Here is a 24290-nt window from a genome sequence, read left to right on the forward strand (position 1 = left end):
CACTCAGTCGAGGGCTTTGACATATATTATCGGTCGTTCTTGTGCGTGTGTGTATTTTGTGGCAAAAGTCGGCTGTGCAGCCACCCGCCTCACTAATCAGACACTCCCTTCTTTCTCACTCTCTGTGATATATTTTTGATCTTCATCTGCACCCCCGCCTATTTTTTAAACAGCCCCAGGAGAAGCTGTGATCCCCTGGTTTACCATGAGAATGTTTTGTTTTGTTTTGTTTTTTAATCTCGGTCTCATCTGTGGAAGAGTTAATATCTGTGGTGTCTTTTGAAATAGGATGCATCTGTTTATGTGTGTGTGAGTGAGCGAGTGAGGGAGAGCGTGCCCCCCCCCCCCCCACACACACACACACACACACACATCCTATAACCGGCGATCGACGGGAGGGGGCGGAGCCGAGGCGCCGTGACTGTAACGCGATAGCTGCTCAGCTCAAAAGCGCGATCACTCACACACACAGTGCACACACCTCACAGGCTGGACCCACGCTGCTGTCGGGGCAGAGCGCAGGCTTCACGGAGCCGTTACCAGAGAGAGGAGCGAAGACAGCAGAGAGGAGAGGTGCTGCAGGAGGAGGCACGGCATGTTCGTTGTTTCTGAGGATCCAGAGCGCGCTGCTTTTCATTTATTTCATTACTTTTGTGCCTCGCTGGGAAGCAGCTTCGGACTGGGGTTTACGTGGCTTTGAGAGCTGTTACCGTTGGACTTTTTTTTTCTTCGGGTTTCTTATAACGCTCCTACCGGAGAACCAGCCAAACCCTCGTGTGCGTAAAATCCGCGAGCGGGAGGACGCAGAGTTATAGGGAGATACCGGGACAGGGAGAGTCCCCCTCATCGGTCAGACGTTGGCGCACCCCGGAGCCTGCTGTCCTGTCCGGACTCTGCGAGGCGCAGATATCCCCTGAAGCCTCCCAGCTGCGGAGCGCACGCAGCACTGATCAAGGAGTTTGTTGATTCACTGTGGGTTTTTTCTTCTTCTTCTTCTTTTGGATGCGGTTTGGTGGCATCGCTCCGCTAAATGGACAGAGTCAAAAGGACAGCGCTTACAAAATATTCAGATTTTTCTCAGTGACAAGTAGTTGGCACACACTTTTCTCCACCAATGGTTTAATAAACACCGTGGGCTTTTTACTACAGCGGTTTAGTTTTCACTGCTGGTCCCAAACGGCTGTGGATTTTTCTTTTTTTTTTTTTGGAGGAACGGAAGCATTTCAGTCCTGCGAGGTGGAAACATTAGATACTTGAAACTATCTACAAGTTTTTTTTGGTTTTTGGTTTTGTGTGTGATTCAACATGGATTTTGTGTTCTCGTTGGTTGGATTCTTAATGGCAGTGTGCCATGTGTCGTTAAGAGTCAGAGGACAAAACGGTGAGTTTTTTTGGTTACTTCTTGATTTTGACGCACTCGTGATCTGAGTCAGCCAAAACAGCCTAATTGACACTAAACGTTGCTCTAAATCACGGGAACGTGTTTTTACTATAAGCACCACATTTAAGTATCATCTTCTCTTGGTCATTGTAATTGCTTTTATCCTTCAAATTCATTTCCAGGTCTCCAAGTCATATGTTTCAAATTATTTCAACACACAAACGCTCCCATGATAAAGCTGTTGATGTTTTATTCCTGCTAAATATGGCAAATACAGCAGCCTGCGGAGGAAAGGCTCTTTATTTGTTTTGTTTTTAAATGTTTAGATCTTATGCACTTGTTTCATCAAAATCATACTAAACATTAAAAACTGAAAGACATGGATGCGTTCATTAAATATTTAGAAAAACGGAAAGTGGAAATTGTTACGCTTAGAATAGTTTGCCGTGAAGCGTGAATGTTAAATTTAAACACGATGTTTATCCAACCCGTTCTCATCAGTTGTTTTCCTTTGATTAATCATCTCTGGGTATAAACTAACCCCACGCCTGATTAAAATGCTTTTGCGCACATCGTGATGAAAACGGCTAAAGCTGGGTGAAGAGCCTGCGTCTCACAGAGCCCGTGCGTAAAAGCGTACGAGCTTCAGTTGTGTTGACTAATAGGATCACTATCTTCATCAGCCACCACGAGTCTCTCCTTCAGTATCTCCTCGTGCTCCTCCGGGTTGTCTGGGCAGGGTGAAGCCAAGGCTGAGAGCTCCAGGCGGCGTAGTGGCACACCGCCACCTCTGCGCTCTTAGCCGTCTAAAAGAAAAGAAAAAACCGCAACTAGGAAGATAAGGAGCAGCATAATAGGAGCCAGTTGGTATGGATTTAGAGCCTTGTTTTAAGATACTTAAGTAGTTTACTGTTCAAACAGAAACGGCACTGTGGTATAGCTTAACCACATGAGTCCTTTGTATTCTTCAAAAAAAAAAAAAAAAGGGGGGGGGGGGGATAAATTTCAGGTTTCACCATGTGGCATAAAAATCAGGGTGATCGCGATGCGTTCGATCGCCGGCAAATAAATGAGTGGATTACAAATTCACGCGTGCCGTTTCTTTACGCGGACAGAAATTGTGACAGATTTGAAGCTGCTGCCGGTGGTTGTTGTTGGTGGTGAGCAAGGCTTGTCTTACCATACAGAGAAGTGACGCCACTGGTGGGATGACACATGGCCTCACGCTCGGCTCACTCGTTCCTGTCTCGGATTGTTGACGCATTTACGGTGGCACACTTTTTCATATTTATGTGCGCTTTTCTTCGCCGCTGTGGTGATCAGGTGGCATTTCGCAACCCAAAACTGCTTTATGTCTTTCTTTCGCGTGTCTGTGATTCTCAGTGCTGGCTTTTTACTTCTTAATCATCATGCGCTGTAGTAAGATGTACATTTTATGCGATCTGCATAAGTAGTCTACTGGGAGTAGGCGGGCTGGGGAGCTGTCCGTGAGCTCATCATGACTGCTCAGCCTTTACAATACCACCCGCTGGCGTGCCTCAAAACAAAGCCAAGCTCTCTCTTCACTTCATTTGCACCCATCTTCTTCTTTTTTTTTTTTTTTAAAGCTACTTGTTTTAAATAGGACAGCTATCTCAGACATCCCTCTGAATGTGTGTGTGTTTTTCACTGGCTGCGCATGTACCCGTTGATCAGAGACAGATGTGGGCCTCTTGGCAGTCATCAGGCAGGCAAGAAGCTGGATCCCCCCCTATTCTCTCTCTCTCCCCTGCCAAGACACTGCACCACATCTCCCTGCCTCTGTACTCCCCTCAAGAGCCACATTACACACAGATGCCAGAGGAAAGAGAGACTGACAGATAACAGAACAGAGACAGAACAGGGAGAAAGCGAGAGCAGCATAAACAGAGAGACAGGGGGAGTGGGAGAAAGACGGTGACTCCAGAGTTTAAGAAAGCACAGAAGAGTGACCGAGCCATAGCACGAAGGCAACAAGAGGAGGAACGCTCAGAAACCAGATCAGCTGAGTGGATTCTGCATCAAGCGGCATGGTGGAGGAAAAGGACGACATCAAAGTGTGCAGGGGTCAAGAGTCAGATCGCATCCAGGGTTCATGAAGGGACAGCGTCACGTAAAGTGGGATAAAGCCCCAGCCACAGGGGTGAAAATACTATCGCAGAGATCCTCTTGTGAATGTTAAGCACACGGAGTCACGTTAAAGTGTTTCATTTTCTAAAGAGTTGCTGTTTTGTGATGACAGAGTCCATCTGTGCTTCGGCAACTTGATACATTTGCAGCAGCAAAAGGTTTCCCCTAAAATGTAATGTTATGGAACGAGCAGATGCACGCCTGAGGCATCCCAGCCAGGAAACTCTTTTAAGTGTAAAAATCCTACGAGGTGCCAGGGTAAATGATCCACTAAAGATGTTCAGCGCTTGGACAGGTCATGCTGTGGACTTCTGTTTTTTTTTTGTTTTTGTTTTTTGTTTTTGTTTTTTGCTGGTGGCACCTTCACCCTCATTACAAAGCACCATTTTTTGTGTGTGGTTCTTCCTCATGCAGTTTTCTGCTGCAATATTTCTGCACGAAGAAGAGTCACTTCCATTCCACTTGTCCTGTAATCACAATAGTTTGACTCGCTGACATGTGCATTAATTACTCCTTACCACAAGCATTAATATTCAAGCCATTAAGCAGCTCATTTGCATGTTTATTGAGCGGGCGGCTGTGCATCCTCTCCATTCATGGTATTGACTTCTTTAGAAGTTGGATTTCTATTATTTAATAATATCAGCTCCAGGGTGAAAAGAACTTAGTAAATTTTATGTTTATGTTATTCATGTTTTTTTCTTTTCTCCCCCTTCACCCCTTTGCCTCTTGTCTTCTCCTCTCGTCTAGGATCCTTTGCATTTCTCTGTACTTTAATCTGAAAAAAGCAAGGTCACCTCTCTTAGCATTCATAGCCAAAGACAAACCCAGCGGCCCGTTCAATACCAGTCAGGTATGAGAGTCACAGGCTCGCACAAAGCCCTTGAACAGCTCACCACACTCAGGGTGAAATTAAATACAAGACCCCCATAAATAAAACAGAGCTGGGTCTTTTCAGTCTGTCGCATTAGCTGCACATGGGGGGGATCTTAGCGGGCGCTCGGGGACTGGGTTTTTAGGTAGGGAGCCATAGGGGGTCAGCTTTGTCAAGAGGCAGGGTGTTTTAGAATCTACTGCAATTCAAACCGCGGGTTCTGAAAAGAAGGAAGCAGTTCAGGAGTGTAAATTTAAAGAGAAGAAACTGCCTTTTTTGTAAGAAGTGTAATTCACCCAAAAAGAGGTTACTTTTTTTTTTTCTTCCTTTTTTTTTAAGCAGTCAGTTCCACTGCAAGGTAACACTCTGCAAGGTGGGGGGTAGAGGGTGCTAACAAATCACCAAGACTCCTGCAGCAAAGCTCAATTCTTCACAGCTTTCCCTTGCTGATGTAGGCTCGCTCCACCTTAGACGGGGAAAATCTTTTGTGAAAAGTGCTTCGGTGGTGCAGGTTTGACACTGGCGCGCAGAGCCGAGGGGGTGCACCGGTGGGGGGAGAAGGAGACGTGATACAGTAGCCAGGTAGCGTTTAGGATTAGGCCCACACCATTACCCCCCCCCCCCCCCCCCTCCACCCACCTCCTGCTGAAGGCACCAGTGACCATCTGTTTACTCGATTGATCCATTGATCCATTGATCGGAATGGCCAGCGCTGTGCATTTAGCTGATTAACGTGGGGCACTTATCCTGTTAGGGAGGGAGGAGTAGAGAAGGAGAAAGAAAAGGGAGGCAAAGAGGATTTGGGGATATTATCTGCTTTTGATGTGGCTTTTGTTAGTTCTTAAAAGAAATAATCCCCCTTTAAACACAGTTAACAGTGTTTAACAAAAAAGCCATTGTCAGCAACTGTTGCGTTTCTTGGAGCCGACTGTTATTTGCTTTTGGTCAGGTTTCACAAGCTCAAATCCACCTAAGCATCAATGCATGCTAGTGACCACTGAAATCAGGCTCAGCTTTCAGCGGAACGCCGTCGTTTAGCTACAGCGTATTTGATTTTAGATGTAAATTTGACGCAGCGTTGTGTAAGTGAGGGGAGAGATTTCTATGCTTGTTTTATGTTCACAAGCACAGACACAGCCCCCCCTGACAGGAACAAGAAAATGTTATGGGCGTCCAATCAGAATGCAGGGAATGAATAAAGGCGTTAAACTGTAATCCTCAGGTTTATTTCTACAGACTCCTCAATCTGAAAGGAAACGACGACAAGAACAGAGCATAAAAAAAGTGAAATGAGTCTCAAATGTCTTTCTGAAATAAAGTTATTGGTTAATTAAACTAATATGAACGTGGAATAAGAAATAAAGAACCAGCTGGATGATAGAAGTGCAACAGTTCTTGTCTCATTATTTTTATATTTCTGGTCTATTAACAATCTTGCTGTTTCCTTGCATGCATACACCTGTACACTTTACCTGCATCACATCCATGGCCAATTTGGACTCACCGATTAGCCTAACATGTGTCTTTTGACTGAGGGGGGAAGTCGGAGTACCTGGCGAGAGAAAGCATGAGTCTCTCTCTCTTAACGCTTTTATTTTGAATACGGCAACAAGAAACATTTGAAACCAGCATATTGACTAAACTCAACCATCTATGACTGGGTGGGCCACGCTCCCTGCTGCTGAGGCGCACACTGGTTTGACCTAAAAGGTCTTAAAGCAGGTCCCCACCTCTTCATCTCCCTCCCTCCTTTGGCCCAGCCTAGTGTCGAATGGGTGAGATTAAAAGCAGTCAGAGAGACAACCCCATGCTCTTCTCTGAATGTCTGAATGCATGAGTGCTGCCCACTCACTCCCCTCGTATTCCCTCACTCTGGGTGATAGCACTTTTTAATTAAGGTGGGGAAGCGGGGAGGGAGCAGGCGCAAGGGACGGGACGAGAGACACTAGGAATGATGGAGGGATTTATCAGCGCCTCTCCTCGCACTCGCGGCTTATCCCAGAGCGTGACGCCGTGCCTCCCCGATAAGGCAGCTAATAGAAATAAGAGCGGCGGGACGTGCAGCCGAACTCACACATGCTGCAGAAACCTGAGCTAAGACATGCAGACGTATGCACATTTTCTCAGATAATGAAGATAAAGGCAATCGCATTGGGTGCGAAGACGTCTCAGGAGCGACTAAAAAAGAAATGCGCGCTCACACTCACACAAAAGTCATTAATTTCATTGATACAGTCTGCGCTGTGCTTTATGTCTTTTGGATTTCAGTTCCATCCACTCAAAACGCAGCTCTGCAAACATACTCTTAAGACTCACACATGCATAAAAGTGGCATTGTTCATTGTAATAGGGCCTTGGTCCATGCATGGTAGGGACATATGCAGCACTTTGTGTGTGAGTGTTTGTGTGCAGACAGATGGGCTGCTCTAGTAGAAGAGACAGTGTAATTCGTGGAGCTCGCTGGCAGCTCCTGAGTGCTTCCCCTCTGTTACTCATCCAGCACCACAAGTTCTGTTCACACCCAAACATTCTGCTTTAAAGTGAAACACACACACATTTGTACCATATAAGCATCCTCATAATGGCGAGCTATTCAAAAAATTAGAAGAGAATACACACACATCTGTCACTTTCCTTCTTCTATTTAATTTTTTTCTCATCAGCAGCAAACAAACACCCACCAAACTGCACACACGCATGTTTGCCAGTGCATGTGTGTGTGTGTGTGTGAGAGGTGACTGACAGAGGTTTCCCCCTGGGGGTCGGGATCTGCAGGACAGCACCGGATAGCAGGCATGTCTTAATGAGGCTCGTCAGGCTCTTTTGCGCTGCACACACGCACCCGCTCCTTTCTCCATCTTTTCTCTCTCCTCCTCGGCTGCCTGTATTTTTTTCCCCTTCCTCATCACCTTTTGTCGCCTCCTCCCTCTCCCCGCGCCTGTCACTCCTCTCCCTCGCTCTTCCCACCTATGTGCTCACCACCGCCCATCATGAATCAACCCAGCCTGCCGCCTTCACCCCCCCTCCGATCAATCTTTCCCCTTCTTTCTCAATCCGTGTTTTATCCATCACCTCGCCATCAATCCTTCACCCTTCCTCACAACCCTCTGCTCTTCTTCATCCTCTTTCTTCACCCTCATCCTCTCTGTCACATCTCCCATTTTCCTTTCCTACTGTAATCCTTTCATCCCCCCTTCTCTTCCCACTCATTCTGTCATTTCTCCTGCATCCCTCCTCTTCATCCTCCTTTGGAGGCCACTGAATGGGCAGCTCAGAGGAAAAAAAGTGTTGAGGCTGCAGGATTCTCCCCAAACGACTTAATCTGCCGAGGCTCTGCGCGCTGATAGCCTCTTGCACACCGTCCCCTCCATAGGCTTCCCAACAATGACTGTCTGTCTGCACAGCCGCGGCAGATAAAGAGATGTCTGTGCATGTGTGTGTCTATGTGTGTGTGTGTGTGTGTGTGTCTCGGTCTTTCTGTCTGTCTTTGTCATTCTTTCCTATCCCTGCTATCTTTTTGAAAAATTTCAGTTAGTGATTTTTTTCCTCCCTCCTGTGATTGACAGGCCCTCTGCGTGTTTTTGGAAGTGAGTTTGTGTGTGTGTGTGGGTGGTCCTTTGAACATTGTGCAGTGGCTCTCTGTGTTTCCGTGTATTTATACGTGCACCTAAACGCGTGGGCGTGCGTTAAAGCATGTATTCATGTGTGCACTTATGGCTAAAATTGCGTGTGTGTATATTTGTGCAGTAGTTTGTATCTGTGCGTACGCAATGTGGGCGGCTGGAGTCATGCGCTCCCATGAAATCACCGGCAGCTCTGTGTGTGTGCGTGTGCCTGATGTGAGCGTGGGCGTTGCTCCTCTCCAGTAACAAAGTAAGGAAGCCATCGCAGCTCTATCAAATGTCAGAGAATCTAAGTGTGCCTTTTAAGCACAATAGGCGGTGGAAATGTCAACACTTGAAGGGTCTATTACACTTCAAGCCTTTGGTGCTGTTTTTTTCCCCCCTTATCTTTCCTTCTGTTTCCTTTATTGGTGCTTTCACAGAAATTTGAAAGAAACAGGCAAAAATATCAACCCATTTATGTCAATAATGGATTCATTCCAGTAGCTGAGTGGTTAAGGCCAACGTTTAGTGACACATTGTTAATGCCATATGATTCATGTTCCTGTCTCAGCTCCTTTCCTTCCTCATATGTATTCCTATGAACGTCCGCTACTGTAGTGAAACAGGATTTGTCTGTTGTTGCGTTCAAAATCATGTTGGTTATTAAAGATCTCACTGGAGGATCAGCAAACATAAGCTAAACAAGGGATTGCCAAACAGGGATACAGTTAGCCCAGAGTGTACTTCAGGTCCTTCTAGAAGAATTATCTAAATTAACTTTCACCAGGACAAAAAGAACTGAATGGAAAGAATCAGTCAAATCTTAAAGAAACGCTTAACAAGTCATGACTTTTCCCTAAAATACATTTTTAAAGAGTCTATCCTAGTCTATTTTTTTTCTATCCCTTGGAAGATATACTTCTGCGGTTCTTCCATAGATTTCAATTTAGGATTCTTTGTCTCTTTTCACTATCTGAACGTCTCTCTTTGATTATGTCTTTGGTGCTTCTCTCCATAACCAGCAGGCACATGAAAAGATTAGCTCAACTAATAAGAAAATCCAAAAAGAGTAAGAATTGAACCGACCCGAGCAGTAACTTCTTAAAGTAATGGGTAACCGGTAAAAATCAACACAGAAAATAGATAAGTAAATATGAAAGATTATCGTTAGAAGTAAAAGCAAACATGAAGTTAAATAAAAGTAAAATGTATGTACAAAGTGTTACAATAGGAAGTTAAAACAATGGATAAAAACGTTAGCTAAAAGTATGGTGAAAAGCTAAAGTTGTTAGCTAGCACTATGCTATCCAAACAGAATTTTAAAAGATTTAACAGGTAAAATTGATCAGTAATCATAAAATAAAACATTAGAACCATTGTGGATGAAAGCAGTTTGGATTAATCTTAGAGCTGTGGTGGTACATCAAATGAAAAAGGTTGGGACCATCTGAGCTAAGCTAGCTCCTGCTGTTGTCGTGGTGCCCCTGTTTTTTTTTTTCTCTAAAATTGATAATATCTCAAATCTGTTGCAGAGTAAGATTAATAAAGAACCAATATGCACAAGGCTGCCGGGCTTTGTGCGTGGATGTGTGCAGAATACTCATATATGTTTCTTTTGTATGTGCATGTGAGTTTATGTGTTTAGCATGTTTGTGGGAGATAACGGAGAGAGCGAGAGCCGCCGTGGCTCACGGGGCGAAATCAGAGAATGGGGTCTTTTGTTAGCGCGTTAGCTTTTCATTACAGAGTAGGGGTGAACCCCAGAACCTAGCTAGACAGGCCGTCTGCGTGTCACTTCCTGTCTAAGCCTGCAGAGCTACGCTATTGGCAAGCTATTGTTCCTGGGAGAGCGTGATAGGATCAGGGAATGTGTCCTAATGTTTGCAGATTGGCTTGCAGGAGCAACAATTACACTTGGAGAACGCTCCCTATGGGGGAGTAGGGAGATAAGAGCCTGGGTGTGGAAGAGGGTGAAAAAGGCTCGGTGTGTTTCTCTGTGTGTGTGTGTGCGCGCTTTCACCAAATGCAACAGTAATGATCTTTTATTGTTTTAATAGCTTACCCATGTGGCGCTGCTTGCATTGAGAATCCACAATGGAGAAGTTTTTCCAATTTCCTCCTAACTGACAGCCTAAATTGCTTTCTTTTGTTTTACTGTTCATTTGTTGCTCATCACATCTTCATATAGAGAAGCAAGGTAAATGAAGGGGCGCCCACTGAGATGCTGCACTAGGGGAGCGCATCATTTCCTCAATCTTTTTTATTATTTATTTATTATTTTTCAGTGCTTTAAATGAGTCTGCCCCTGCAAATGACGCTGTGTAGAAATGCATCAAATTATGTTTAAAATAAAAACATGCATAAAACATTTTTAACCGCTCCTCTTCGCCTGCTTTATAGTCAGTACCTCCCAGCACCTTCTAACTCACCTTTCTGTCTCTTACACAGCGCCGGAGTGCGGAGGTTTGCTAGATGCCAGCGAGGCCGGTTATATCACCTCCCCTGGCTATCCTCTGGAGTACCCCCCACACCAGAACTGCCACTGGATCATCACGGCGCCAGAGCCCTCGCAGCGCATCGTCCTCAACTTCAACCCCCACTTTGAGATCGAGAGGCTCGACTGCAAGTAAGACGGGAAGGCCGGGGAGGGGGGAAGGAGCTGGATTCGGGTCATAATGGTGCAGTCCATAAAACCCACTCTTTTCTGTCAGGGGAAAATTGGCTTCACCAGTAAGATGGTGTGCTATTATTGTGGCTGAATGATGATTCATGTTGACACGTTCATTAGTATGCTGCGAAAGCATCCGTATCTCAAACAAGTAATTTCCAGTTGAGGCGCACAGATTTTTACATACTGTTATAATTCAGTGCCGGGTGGTTTGGCCCAATTCCAGGCTGCTGAAACGTAATCCACATTTTGACCACAACAGGTCAATCGCAAAGGAAATTTTAATTGCAGATTGCAGGCTTCCTGTGAATAGCAGACCATTAGGTAGACTGTGGTTTTCTTTTTATATTTTCTGACATAATTATTTATTCAGAAAATGGAAAGCACATAAGCTCCATGTAGAAGCACATAACCATTAAACTCATTTTGTCCTGGATGCTAGTCGCCTTCTCCCAGGCAGTTATGGGGGTTAAATTCCTTGCTCAAGGGCACATCAGCTGCAATATCAACCCTCTGTGTTTTAGAGGACAGGAAATGCTGCTCATTTCCACATCCCAAGGTTTTCTGCTTCTTTCACACACTCTTGAATACAGACGAGGAAAAACAGGTCGCAATAAAACAATAAAACCCAAATGGAAAGAATGATTCAGATAGTTTAATAATAAGTTCCTGTGTTATTTCCGCTGGTTAAGCTTTAAAAAACAAGCGTTGTCAGCCAGGATGTATTTGTGTTTTATCCTGCTAAGAACCATATAAGGTGAGGTTTTTAACCTTCTGAAGAACAGCAGACAACTCGGGAAGATTTTTGACAGATGTAAAAATTTGAAATTTACTTTTGAAGGCATCAGCCAGCATTACCCAGACTATAAAGCTCTAATCCCCCCTCCATCTGATAATCAAATGCCAAGCAATATTTGGAAGTCGGCGTCTGCTTTTGGGCAGTAAAGACAGAATGATAAGATAGGATGTAAGAAAATGAATCATGATGTATTTTGAAGTCAGAGATTGGAGGGTGGGCCGAGAGAGAATAAACAGGGGAGGCTTTAAGAAGTAATAGAAGGGAATGAGACCCAGCTGTTTATCTCGATATGAGCGAGTTGGTCAGTTTCCTTTCTCAGAGACATAAATAATCCAAATCATATGGTCTTCTATTGTCTATGACCTCAGAGGAAGACAGTAGCGGGAGGGTGGAAAAAGCTCCCAGTCTCTACTGTTTAATTCAGTTTTATATACAACCAATTTTGGTCAAACGATGAGTCCATTTGGTCAGTTTATCAGTGCACTTTCTCTCTCTTCTCCACTCGGTAAATTGAAGAATTAATAATGGGTTTTTTTTGCATTTATTTTATTTATTTTTTGCATTGTTCGTCTACAAAGTGCTTTGTCTGGCTGGGAGAAGGGAAGAAAAACCAAACCAAAATAAAAAAAACGTTGCTTTCATGAGCGCATGAATGGCCGCTTTGGTTGGAAAATGTTTTGTAATATTTGACGGGTTCTTTTCGCACGGTAGCGCCGCAACGGCATTGAACTTGAAATGTTATTTTGATGTCGCCGCCTTTGAAACTCCAGGTTTCCGTCGTGTTTTGCACTAAAGCGCCTCTCCGCTTTGACACCAGCATCGCTGTGTCGGCAATGCGGCGTGCCCGCACTTCCTGCTGGACTGGTAGAGAGGGAGGGAGGGATGCCTCAGCTGTTGATAAGCAGTGTGTCAGGCAGTTTCTCACAGCCCAAGGCATGCAGGGCAGGAGGAGGCTGAGGGAGGAGGAAGAGAAACTGAAATACCCCCTTCTTCTACTTCTTCTTTTTTTTCCCTTCGGTACAGACAATCTTATTAGGATGGGGTTTTTTTTAACTTTTTTTTTTTAACACACGCCTGAAGGGGACAAGGCCTCGGCGTGCCCTCTAACACACACTCCCACTCAGTCTCCCTTCATCCTGTATGTATGAGTGTGTGAGTGTGAGTGGGCGTTTATGAGTGAGTAACTGTGCAAGCACGTTTTGCAAGTTTGCACGGTTAGCATCCCTCTCTATCCATCACACCTCTGGTGACCCCCACCCCCCAGTTTGGAAAGAAATAGGGAATATTGCCAACATGTTTTTATGCATCACCTTGAACACCAGTGTGCCCTTCTGTGTTTTGTAGAGAACCCTTTAAGGCACAGAAAACAGCAAAATAGGGCTTGATAATCCTCCTCTCTCCATCCCGTGTTATGCTTTTCTTTTTTTTTTCTTTTTTACACGGATTGATCCAGGCCCTGTAGCGCTGTTACGGGTTGCTTCCTTTTCTTGCCTGTATGATTAGGCATGGCGGTGTGAGAGAGTGAGCAGAGAGGAGATTTTTGCATGTTTTCACGGTCCTCTCTGCGAGGTTAGGGCAAGGGGAGCCAGAGGGCTTTCCAGGAGGAGGGAAGGGCTCGGTATCTCGGCCGGGGCTGAAAATCTGCGTGACAGGTGGGATTACAGAGATGGCAGAGCAGAAAACCGAAGCGGTGTTACCTGAAAGACGCAGGGCTGTGGTGTCTGGACTGCTGATCATGGAAGCACGCAGGAAACGGGGGGAAAATGGTCACATGAAAGGCTGAACATATGTTTTTGGATATGCTTATAAAGCACGCATGCACGTGCGCTATTAAGCATGCAACCTGTCGGTGTAAAAGTGCTCATCAGTCATCACCTCACCACCGCCACCCCCACCCCATACCAAGGCACTTTAGGCCTTTATAAAACTGAGAAAAGTGCTTGGTCAGCTCAGGCAAGGCTTCTGAACGCTAATATCCCCTGCCAGCTGGTGATTTTCCCTCGGCGGGTTCAAACAGTCAGTACTCGTGCGATGTAACGAAGCCAAACACCGGCTCGACTGCAGCAATCAAATCGTGAGCCTTATGCAGGCGCTCCATGTCTGAGGTGGCACTTTAATTCAGGATTTCATTTCAGGGGGAGTCCGGCCATGTGCCAAATAGCTCTTACCTCCAGGCTGCCAGCCGATTGATGCGAACTAAATGTAATAAAGGCTAGATGAAATATCAGGCCCATATCTCTAATGCAATCTGCCATCACCAAGCCCCAGGATGCTACCTAGTGATATACCAGGAGTCGAGGAAGGGGAGAGAGAGAGTTTCTCTCCAGCTCTCTTTCTCGACGTCTCCCTCCTCCGATTTTTTCCTTCCCTCCATCTCTCCCTTTGTTCTTCCTCTCTCCCTCTCGCTCCCGCCCAAGGAGGTGTTTTATTTTTATGCACTTGAATTAAACATTGAAACGGGTGGGTGCACGCGCACACACAGACACACACACAGACACAAAAACAGTCATTCAAGAAGATCCATTTCTTGCACTTTTTCCCGGTTTTTATTTTCTCACTTTTATTTGGTTATTTGTTATTGAATGCAGTCTGCCTGAGGTGGAAAGATTTTATTATATAACTTTATAACTCTTCAGACACACAGCTAGACACCCCCCACACCCATCCCCACCCCCCGGGGCTTGTGACATGTCTGGCCACAGCGAGAAGTGCCACCAACACACGTACCAGCTCTGTGTTTCTATGCATGATATCGCCTTTTTGCTAGAGCTCGAGGGAGGGGTGGGATCAATGTCTGTATTCCGCTTGTAATGGGAAATCTATAAATGATCAGCAATAGCCAGAGAGGAAGGAAAGTAAAGAAGGCGCAAAAAGGGAAAGGGAAGGATGATGGCTGAGGATGAAAGGAAGGACAGACGAGCTCCCAGAGGTCATGGCTAAAGGAGGGAGTTGTTCCAGGATCACATCTGTCAACATCTGGCATTTGGCCTACAGTTAGGACACAATCATGGTCATCAGCGTCCAGCAGTCAACACAGCTGCCGGGATTTAATGATGATATAATGGCTAACTGGTACAATTAACCGTAAAAACCCAGCATGTGATTAGGATAGCGCGGTGCAGCTGCAGCACTGTTGTCTCTGTATTCATCTGTCACAAATGTAATCAGAGTTGATGAACTACGCCGCGGCGCGAGGAAAGCACAACGTTCAACATGCTTCGATAGAGGTGAAACGCGTCCAGCGAGAGTCAGCAGGGTCACGGCTTCAGTGCAGACAGCGTTTATAGTTTGATGCTTCCGATCGATGCTGCACTAGAAGGTCTGGGGCTGAGCCTAGACGGTCTGTGGTCAGTGGTTTGGCCCGAGTCATCTGTAAGCATGAACTCGTGATGGACAGCAAGGGGGAGGGCGGCGAGGCATGAGGAGATGAGAAGGAGAATTGCTGTTTGTTTTTTGGAGGGGGCTAGATTGAAGATGGCAGGCCCCCGCGGATCTGCTGGGATTTCGCTCGCAGCATCTAGTTAATATTTCAGAGGCACTTATGGCTTATTAGAGTCCCCTTTGCGGGTGGGAGGGAGTGTGTGTTCAGATATGTGAATATCTGGGTGTGTGTGCCTTTGCTTAATTTCTGCCTCTGCTTGTGTAAATCGCGGCGAGGTGGACGAAAGAAAGCCAAAGACAGCGCCTCATTGTTTACTGGATGGGGGTCTTGAGGTTTCTGTGAGCTCTGAGAAGGAGAAAAAACGGGTGGAGAAACACAGGCAACAGGAAGGGGGGAAATCATTTCAGCCGACGGCCCCGAGTGTCTGAGGGTACGGCCAAGTTTGATTTCCTGATGCTCGAGAACAGCTGTTCCCCTTTTACCAGCATAAACAAAATAAATCAAGGAGACAGTGACGCACCCGTGGCAAATTACGTGTTGATCTCTTACATAGTGCTGAAGTTCCCAGAGAATGCTTTGTGTAGGCACTGAGAATAAACTAAATGAAACACATACACAAAGCTAGCTCTTTTACAGAAGGGTGGTTAGATGAGAACTCATGTGCTGATTTCACAAAAGATGCAGGAGGACGGTACCAGCAAGGACTGTAAATGTATATAGCAGATCCCTAAAGGGGAATGACAGGACTGACTGCACATTATTGCATAGTGACCACTAGCAGGGTTAGTAAGGCCACAGAGGCATAAAAGGCCTATAAATATATAAGCAAGCAGTGCTCTGCAAAAAGACTTAACACCTAACAAAGGCTTGCAACCTCATATCTCTCCACAAGCTCCTGCTTAGAAGATCTGCCTAAATGAACACATCAAGATTAATGTTGGCTTTGAGAAGTTCCCAGATTTCACAGTAACACCTGCTAAATGATGGGCGATGATAGCGAATACGGCGGACCGTCGACTCTTCGCGAGGTAGGTTGTTAAATCTGCCCCTTCACATAAATAGTGCTCATTCTACTACTCTCCTCTAGTAAGGCCAAAAGGTGCCATACAAGCACAGCTCGCATTGTTTAATGGGACTGATTATTGTCAAATATGTGACAATAAATAAATCTTTGCTACGTAAACCTCATAAAGGATGTAATTTAGATAAAGTGTCATCATGTATAGTAATCTTCCAGAGCAGCTTCATTGTTTACGATACCGTCAGCACCCAATTTGGCATCTCTTAAAAGAAACCAGTACTGCTCGTACCAGTTTCGTCTTTAGTGGTTTCTCGATTTTTTTGTAGCCTATTTTTACAGTTTCTGCTGTGTGTGGTGTGTATGTATACTCGCTTTGGGCCTGCGTTTGGTTGTACTGAGGCACTGCTGCCTGCAGGAAATGTCCCCGGTCCCCAGCAAACAGCAAAATGTGTGAAAGGCACAGGGGTGTCGTGATATATGAGATCAGAGGAAGAGAAGACGTGTCTGGGCTGGTGCAGAATTACTGGCCTTTAAGGGTTTTTAGTTTCTTTAACCTTCTCCCTCTGTTCCAGCTATATTCTATAGGGGAAATGAGGGAGGTCGAAACTGCTGCCCCCCATAATGGTTCCCTAACACAGGGCTGGTCGTGCAGACCTAGACAGACCACCAGACAGACGGAAAGTTGAGGATGGATGGTGTCAGACAGAAAGGCGGAGTTTGAATCAAAACAATTCCTAGAGGAATCTGGATCTGGATGGGGGCTTTCTGCTTCCGTGTGTGTGTGAGAGAGCGGGATGCGGCGCTAATGCGTACCTTCATGGGCGCAGATGTGCGAGTGCGCATGTGCAAATGATTTATGTGTGTGTCTGCGCAGTGTCCTGGAATGCAATCAAGTGTGTGCTTGGGAGAGACAGACAGTGGGCTCTCACACGTCAGGTCCTCATGCAAGTATTCATCAGAGCCTGGGGAGAGGCTGAGCGAACAGGTCAATAATCACATCTGAGGAACACTCACTCACTGACGCTAATCCACGACAGGAGAGAGGGAGAGGGGAGGGAAGGATAGAGACCCACTCCAAAATCAATTAAAACCTAATTAGGCTCTCAGCTCCTTCGCGGGCCTTTTATCCTCGGCGTTGGTGATGCAGCATCGACTGTGTACACGCACGCATGTGCTTGTCTATGCGGCATGTGTCTGTGTACGCGTCTGTCTTTGTGTGTTTGTTGGCACATGTTTTGAGTGTGTGTTTTCCCTAAAGCATGTGTCAGTAACAGCCCTAAGCAGGCGTACTTAAGGGTTGGCCGCGGCTCTCACAGACTCACAGTTGGAGCCTGCCACTAAAGCCTCTACGATCGCCTCTGTAATGCAGGATTACAACCAAGACACGTATAAGAGTATTGGACAACAGCTTCTTTACTTACTAGGAGGAGAGCTCTTCAGGCCTTCTTTTGTGCAGATTGGCTTGAGCCCCAGTCGTCATCACAAGCTTAGACTGGAGGAGCGTGCAGGAAGACTGAAACATGTCGCAGTGCACCTTTGAAACTTTAAGATTTATGAATTTTTAAAAAAATAACAATAAAAATTGGTAAGAGAGAGGCAGAGAGAGTGAAACTGTTGAAACCGGTTCAGGAGGTGTAGCAATATCAGGCTATCATGCTATTTAGCCTAAGGCTGCTTTCACACCAGCCGTGTTTGGTTGGTTTAAATTAGACTCTGGTTCACCTGTGCAGAAGTGGACACAGTAATTCCACTCAAGTTCAGACCAAAACCGAGACCCTTTGGAGGAGGTGGTCTTGGTGGGGTTCTAAATTAACTCCAGAGCAGTTTGTTCGTGGCATGAATGTGATCGCACCTCAATCCAACCAAGCTAACAGGTGTGTCAGTACAGTTTTAGCTAAACACCTTCCTGTAGGTAACATAGCTGTGTGAAAAGTTCTGCGGAAGCCAACAACTAGCCTTGAAATGAACATAATGAAAAAGCTGCAAGTCCACAAACCCATCAACTGGCTGCGACCAGAGTAAACGGATCAGGCTTCAGAAACTGTGTCTTGCAGTTCCCCCCTAATCCAACTCTGGCACTGTTTTCGTTAAACCCTCCTTTGCCTCATATATAAACCTTCTTACCTTCATCTCGGCTTTAAAATATTCTCTGAAACCATGACCTGAAAATCTTCCCAAGGCCAAATCAAACCTGAGATTCCTTTATTTCCCAAAGTGCATGTCCTTTGTACTCTTTTTTTTTTTTTTGGTTTAATTAACTCGCCTCGTCCTGTACGTTCTTTTTGTTGGTCAGATGCTTTCATGTGGCGATATTGCAGGCTCATTGCAGCATTTTCACACTTCGAGCCTCACCTGTGCATGTACCACTCTGACCTAGATTAATATGGTTGGGATTATCCCTCCATCAGCAGTCTTAGCTTGAATGCTCTGTATAGGAATCAATACACTGCAGGAATGCGATAGCCAAAAAAGAGGCTTAGTGACTCTACTTAATCCAGGTTTTATTCCAAGCAGGCAGCACAAAAGCAGTCTTAGTGCTGAGATTCCACAAAGAAACACAGCCTTGAGCTGATTGGTTTGTCTCATCTCTTCTGAACGCTTTTCATTGTAGAGAAGTCGCGGGGGGTAAAGCGCTTACCTGTTCGGGACATTGGCGAGATGCTGGGTTTGAAGGCGGCTCCAAAACCCGGAGTCATCTGCGACGATTTTTTAACATCAAACAACCCGTCACGCTAATTAGCGAGACAACAGCAGCCCTGTTGTTTTGTGACAGCTTTGTTACACAAACTAATTGAAGCAAGTGCGTTTTGCATGCCTGTATGTTTGAAGGGTGTAGCTGCAGGACGCCTGCAGCAATGCAGTCAGCTACATTGGGAAACCCAGTGTTTTGTGTTTAGTGTGTGTGTGTGGTAAAGACACTTGTAGAGAGAAACACGATTGAGTATCATGATAGATTATAAAATTACAAGGAAATTATTCACAGTTGCAACAACTTGCAATGCAATAACAACACAAATCTTGTACTCATACAGCAGCAAAACAAGCTCATGCTTAAGAGAATATAAGAGATAGAAAAGTGCAGATTCCTCTCAGACACTATTTGGATGAAAATGATTGAAACTTGCTTTAAAACAGTAATCCAGCACTGAGTTAGAAACAAGCAAAAATCACGGAGATTTCCACACCTTCCAGTATTCACACAACCCAAAATTACTATCCTGAAACCTGGTGATTCACTTTCAGCTCCAAAACATGAACTAGCTCCATCTTTATCATATCAGCAGAGCTATGATATAATTTAATGATGGCTGTCCAAGGCAGGGCTGTGTTTTCATACACTGCGTAGTATTCGCTAGCCGTTAAGGGAGCTAAGGAGACCAAATTAGTCTACCATTCATAGACTTTTTTTGCCTACATGAATATCAATGAAAAATCTTTACATCCATATTTTATGTGTGTTATCTCTTACAGGCTACATAGCTGCATTAAACTTTGTGTCCTTGTGGAAAACAAGTGCAAAAGTGGAAATTTGGAAAACTTTGATGCTGTAAAATCCATCCATGTAGTATTTTCCTTAAAGGGAAACAGATACTAAATATCAGCCTGCAGCTGTGGTGCATCTGCAAGCCACTTTGCAACCCACCTCCAAGCCGGCTTCTTCTTTCATCCTATACCCCACATGATCATCGCGGTGGGTCTTGTTGCTCCCAGGACAGACGGATGGAAATAACAATCTTCTTTTGACTGAACTCTGTGACTCTGTGTCGCCGCTTATGTCTAATAATGGCACAGGAGTGACACTCGGGGTTAATTTTGGATCAATCGGTTGGGCTGCCTCTTTGTGTGTGTTTTTCACACACACACACACACACACACACACACACACACACACACACACACACACACACACACACACACACACACACGCGCGCGTAGTAGCCTGCCAGTTGAGAATTTGCTTTTATCATTCAGGGTCAGTTAGCTAGTCAAAGGTCAAAATGAGCCAAGAGCTCAAGCATGTGTAAGCTAATAAGCAAGGTGCCTGTGCATTTCTTTGGACCAATTTTACTCTCTGCTCCTTCACCTTAATGTCATCATCCCCCCCAGCCTTCACTGTTTTACTATTTCATGAGCTCCTGCCTATTTTTGCGCCTCTTATTAACAAATCCATCCATTTGCCCCAGTCTTCACCCTCAGATTGCAGCCACTTGTTCAATTACGTTCTGCTCAAACGCAGCCCTCTCTTCATTTTCTTTCCTGTTATCCAAGATTTGGTAAAATGGCGGGAGCTAACCTCGAGCTGATGTCAGAGGGATCTGAGCTTGTTGTCTCAAGCAGAACTGGGTCATAAGAGCTAAATTTATTGAATACAGCTGAGGGGAAGCAGCACATATGAGGTGTGGCAGAGATGTTTATTTGTGTCTTGAAGTTGTGTTGTGCTATTTCGCTCTGTGTATTCTGTCCTGAGGCTGAACTCTGACGGTAAATAGATCCACACCTGTCTGTTTTTTATTAGCTGTGCCGATTGCATAACCCCATAACTATCTACATTTATCTCCCCTCTACATTTCTCCTTTTATCTCTTTACCTTTCTTAATCCCTTCCTGATGCATTAAACTCTGAGTATGCTGCATCCTAGGATTTTTTTAAGGAATGCTTTTAAGAGAACATTTTAACATAACAGGAAAGAATCTAATTCATTTCTCTTATTCTTTTCAGATACGACTTCATAGAGATCCGCGATGGAACTTCAGAGACGGCCGATGTTTTGGGGCGGCACTGCAGCAACATCGCCCCAGGGCCAATTATCTCATCTGGGCCATCCCTCCAAATCAGATTTGTCTCTGACTACGCCCATCAGGGAGCCGGCTTCTCTTTGCGCTACGAGATATTCAAAACAGGTAAGGAAGCATTAACGGGTTGTGTTCTTAAAGCTGGGTCTGTTTAGTGCCACATTAAGTCAACAACGCCACACAGTTCATCGTGTTTTTTCTTAATTTTCTTGTTTTTCTGCAGATATTTTTGGGCAATTCAAGCAATATTTTATATTACATGAAAAGCAAAACAAACAACAACAAAAAACAAAACAAAACAGTGTGCATCATTTTGTTACAGTTTATGTGTGGGACATGTTTCATCAAACGTAAGGCTCCCCTTCTCAAAAACACTCAAGTTAATGGTTTTTTGTCATCATGCGCCTCCTTTGCCTTCATGTTAGCGGCCCAAAACCCGCAATCACTCATCCCATCACTTTCCCAGTAATTTACTTCAGCAGAGGGGACCGGGAATGCAGGCAAAACTTACAGAGCGAGGAAAAAACAACAACTTTTAAGTTGCCTCAAAGCACGTGAGGAATGCGTTCTTATATGAAGCAAGAATACACTTCCTCCGGGGCCGTTAGGAAGACTGGGGTGTGGGAAGGGTTATTGTGGGATGATGGAAAATGGAAAGAGCTCCGAGGCTACTTGGGAGTTTGACTTAAGGTCAAAGGTTTATGAGCGGAGGCAGAGGCGAGGAGAGTGATGGGGACGAGCGTGTGGCGAAATGGAATTTTCTCAAAAGTCGTCAAAGTGCACGAGGTGAGGTGCGCTTTGCGGGCAAGGTTGAAGTATTGTTTTAGTGGCACTTGTGTGTTTGTGTGTGTGAGTTATAGTGGGAGGAGGTGAGGTGAATTGGTCAGGTGGCCTCGGGGGGAACAAGATTTATGTACGAGTTGCCAGCGTATTGTCTCTGCAGCAGTTAAAGGTAACTCCTGATTTGGGTCTGGAAATGCTTTTCAATTTAACACCGCGAAAACAGAAAGAATTCGTTAATTCACCTCCCACCTTTGAAGAAATGTCCCTGGCTTTGTGTCAAATGAGTGTGACCCAAATTTGATGTTACCGAGGACACCGAGCTCAGACCCTGGCGGTATAACTGACTGCATCTGTCTCACGCATAGATGGATCGAAGGCTGGTGGATTGTGGTGGAGGGGGGATGCGGTTGCCGTGCATTTAACAAGATCCTGGTATAAATACAGGGGTGTAAGAGCTGGTGTCACTGTGCGAGCACATGTAGGTGTCTGCTGGCTGCATGTGTGGGTGGTTCCACTCAGCTTGTTGTGCGAGATTCTGTCTGGCTCTATGTATGTTTGTATGTGGAGGCGGGAAGAGAGACCCGTATGTTTGTGTGTGTGTGAGACAGAGAGGTAGAGAGAGAGGGACAAACTGAGAGGGAAAATGATTGGGGTTAAGGGAGACAAACTGACAAAGAAGGAGTGAGTCAGAGAGTGGAAATGAATTCAGGATGCGTGATTGAGGCCATGTGTTAATTACGGCGTTCCCAGCGCCTGCACGCTCTCTCATCATGGCTGTTTGTCTTACCGTGGCAGGCCCGGGCCCTCTAAACAGCTTACAACTTCTGACGGGTACACAGAGATCCGAGGCTGAGATGTGTTTACTTACTAGATGAGAAGTGGCAATTGTGCAAGCGTTATTTTTAATATTCTTAACGGATTTAGGCGTTGTGCATTTTTGCGCGCTTTTATTTTTGGGAGGTGATGGAGAAATGAATTTTAGTCCAGTCTGTTTTAATGTAGCTGCACAAAACTCAGTTTGTGTGTACAGTGTCGAGGTTGGGAGGTTGTGTTTATGGGTCTGTGTGTGTTTTTAAAGGGTGTGTCCTGACAGATAGAAATCTGTGCAAACAGCTGGGAGACGTGTGTGTTTGTGTGCGTGTCTTCAGCTTCCTCCCCATCTTAAACAGACAGCTGAGGCTGACCCCACCACACTGTGGTCTGGAAGTCAGACAATGCAGGTCTGGTTTTGACTCTGTCCGTGTGTGTGTGTGTGTGTGTGTGTGTGTGTGTGTGTGTGTGTGTGTGTGTGTGTGTGTGTGTGTGTGTGTGTGTGTGTGTGTTGAGATATCCTGCCCTGCTTTCTCTGCATTGGACTAATGATACTGTGGCTTGTTTTTGTTTTGTTCATTCAACCTTATTACATAAGCAGTGACTGTAGCTACTCCAGGGGTTTTTTGAATTGGACAAGCAATCTGTTTGTGCCACTGTGTGTGTTTGTGTGTGGTTTATGTGTGTGTAAGTGGCGTGGTACAGCACAGTTAGAGCTAATCACTTTCAGCGTTGAGGATCACAAGTCGACCTTTGGCTCTACATCCATCCCAAATAACCCTTCACCCTTCGGTTCACGTCCTAAGAAGAGCCAGGGTCTTCCATCTATCCCTCAGTCCACTATACTCATGCACACGCACACATACAGTGCACAAACGCCTTAATCCTACTGTACAGTGAAAGTGCACAGCCCCCCTCCCTTCCCCCTTATTGTTGTGGCCTACTTTGGTCCTACTCATGCGTGCTTAACCCTTTATACAGCCCTGACTACCACCCCACACAAAGTCACGTGCTGCTGATGCTGTTACCACGGCTACAAGGGGAAGACTTATGATGGAAGCCCCCATTTCACCCTTCCCCAAAGCCCACCAGTAGCTCAGTGGGGGCAGAAAAACAGTGGCAGCCAATCCAGTGTTAAGATGGGAGCATAGAGAACCTTGGGGCATTGGGTCTCCTCCATGACCGCTGCTGACCGCTTCTGTGGCATCTGGGGGTTCGGGTGGTGGTGGAAGAGGGCGCAGCCTACGGCAGGGACCCCCGCCCAAGTACCAGACATAACACACTGGCCTTGCGTGTCTCTCTGATGCTATCATGCTGATTGGACGCGTCAGTGATGGCTGTTACGGCTGATTGCAACTTGTTTATTCCTGAAAAACCCATGAGCCCCATCCCACTGCCGAAATCACGCTCACGTAATTAACCGGCAAAAGGTGAATTAAAGTCATGAATAAATAAATCGAGCACAAAAAAAAAACAAGAGCGCTTAAGACTGATCAGCGATGAGGAAAAACGCGTACCCGGAATGAAATAACGAGACATTATCAGCAACCGCGTGAACGGCTTTGATCACAAACAGCAGGAGGGCTTTTTTTGGCATCTGCATTTTTTTGTATGTGTGTGTGTGCTGAAGATGAAAAACAATTGATAATGGTAATTCATTTAACAACAACAACACAACAGAGGCATCAGTCTAAGAAGAAACATTCCTCTCGAATTGTCTCTCCGGATATATAAAAGTGTCAAACCACAGCATGCCAAGAATGCTGTTTCTCCTTTTCTTGGGTCTTCCAGTTGTTCACAGTGTTGTTGTTGTTGTTGTTGTTGTTGTTTTTGTTGTTGTGGGTTTTCAACACTTCCCCCCACACCCTTGTGTAGCGTGCCCCTTCCGCTACACATCTACACAGGCATGCACGTACACCGCCCTTCCCCAGATGCCTCGGGAGAGATTTTCTTCAATGGAAACCGTGAGCCGAACTCAAGCGTGGGGAGGTTACACGAGAGATCTGCTCGCGACTGTATACGAGGA

At 45.5% G+C, this 24290-nt stretch overlaps 1 protein-coding gene across 2 annotated transcripts in view; it reads left to right on the forward strand.

Annotated features, from left to right (window-relative positions):
* Positions 1-425: 425 nt before the first annotated feature.
* The window catches only part of nrp2a (neuropilin 2a), a 59512-nt gene continuing 35647 nt past the window's right edge, over positions 426-24290 (forward strand). Inside the window, exons 1-3 of one of the 2 annotated variants that reach the window (XM_082525119.1) lie at positions 426-1381; positions 10457-10634; positions 20598-20779. In XM_082525119.1, coding sequence (XP_082381245.1) covers positions 1306-1381; positions 10457-10634; positions 20598-20779 — 436 coding nt within the window. In that variant the 5' untranslated portion in view covers positions 426-1305. The remainder of the gene's footprint in view (positions 1382-10456; positions 10635-20597; positions 20780-24290) is intronic. The other variant, XM_082525118.1, reaches the window with a different exon arrangement.

Source organism: Aulonocara stuartgranti (assembly GCF_965226115.1).
Source record: "Aulonocara stuartgranti genome assembly, chromosome: 23".
Lineage (NCBI taxonomy): Eukaryota > Metazoa > Chordata > Actinopteri > Cichliformes > Cichlidae > Aulonocara > Aulonocara stuartgranti.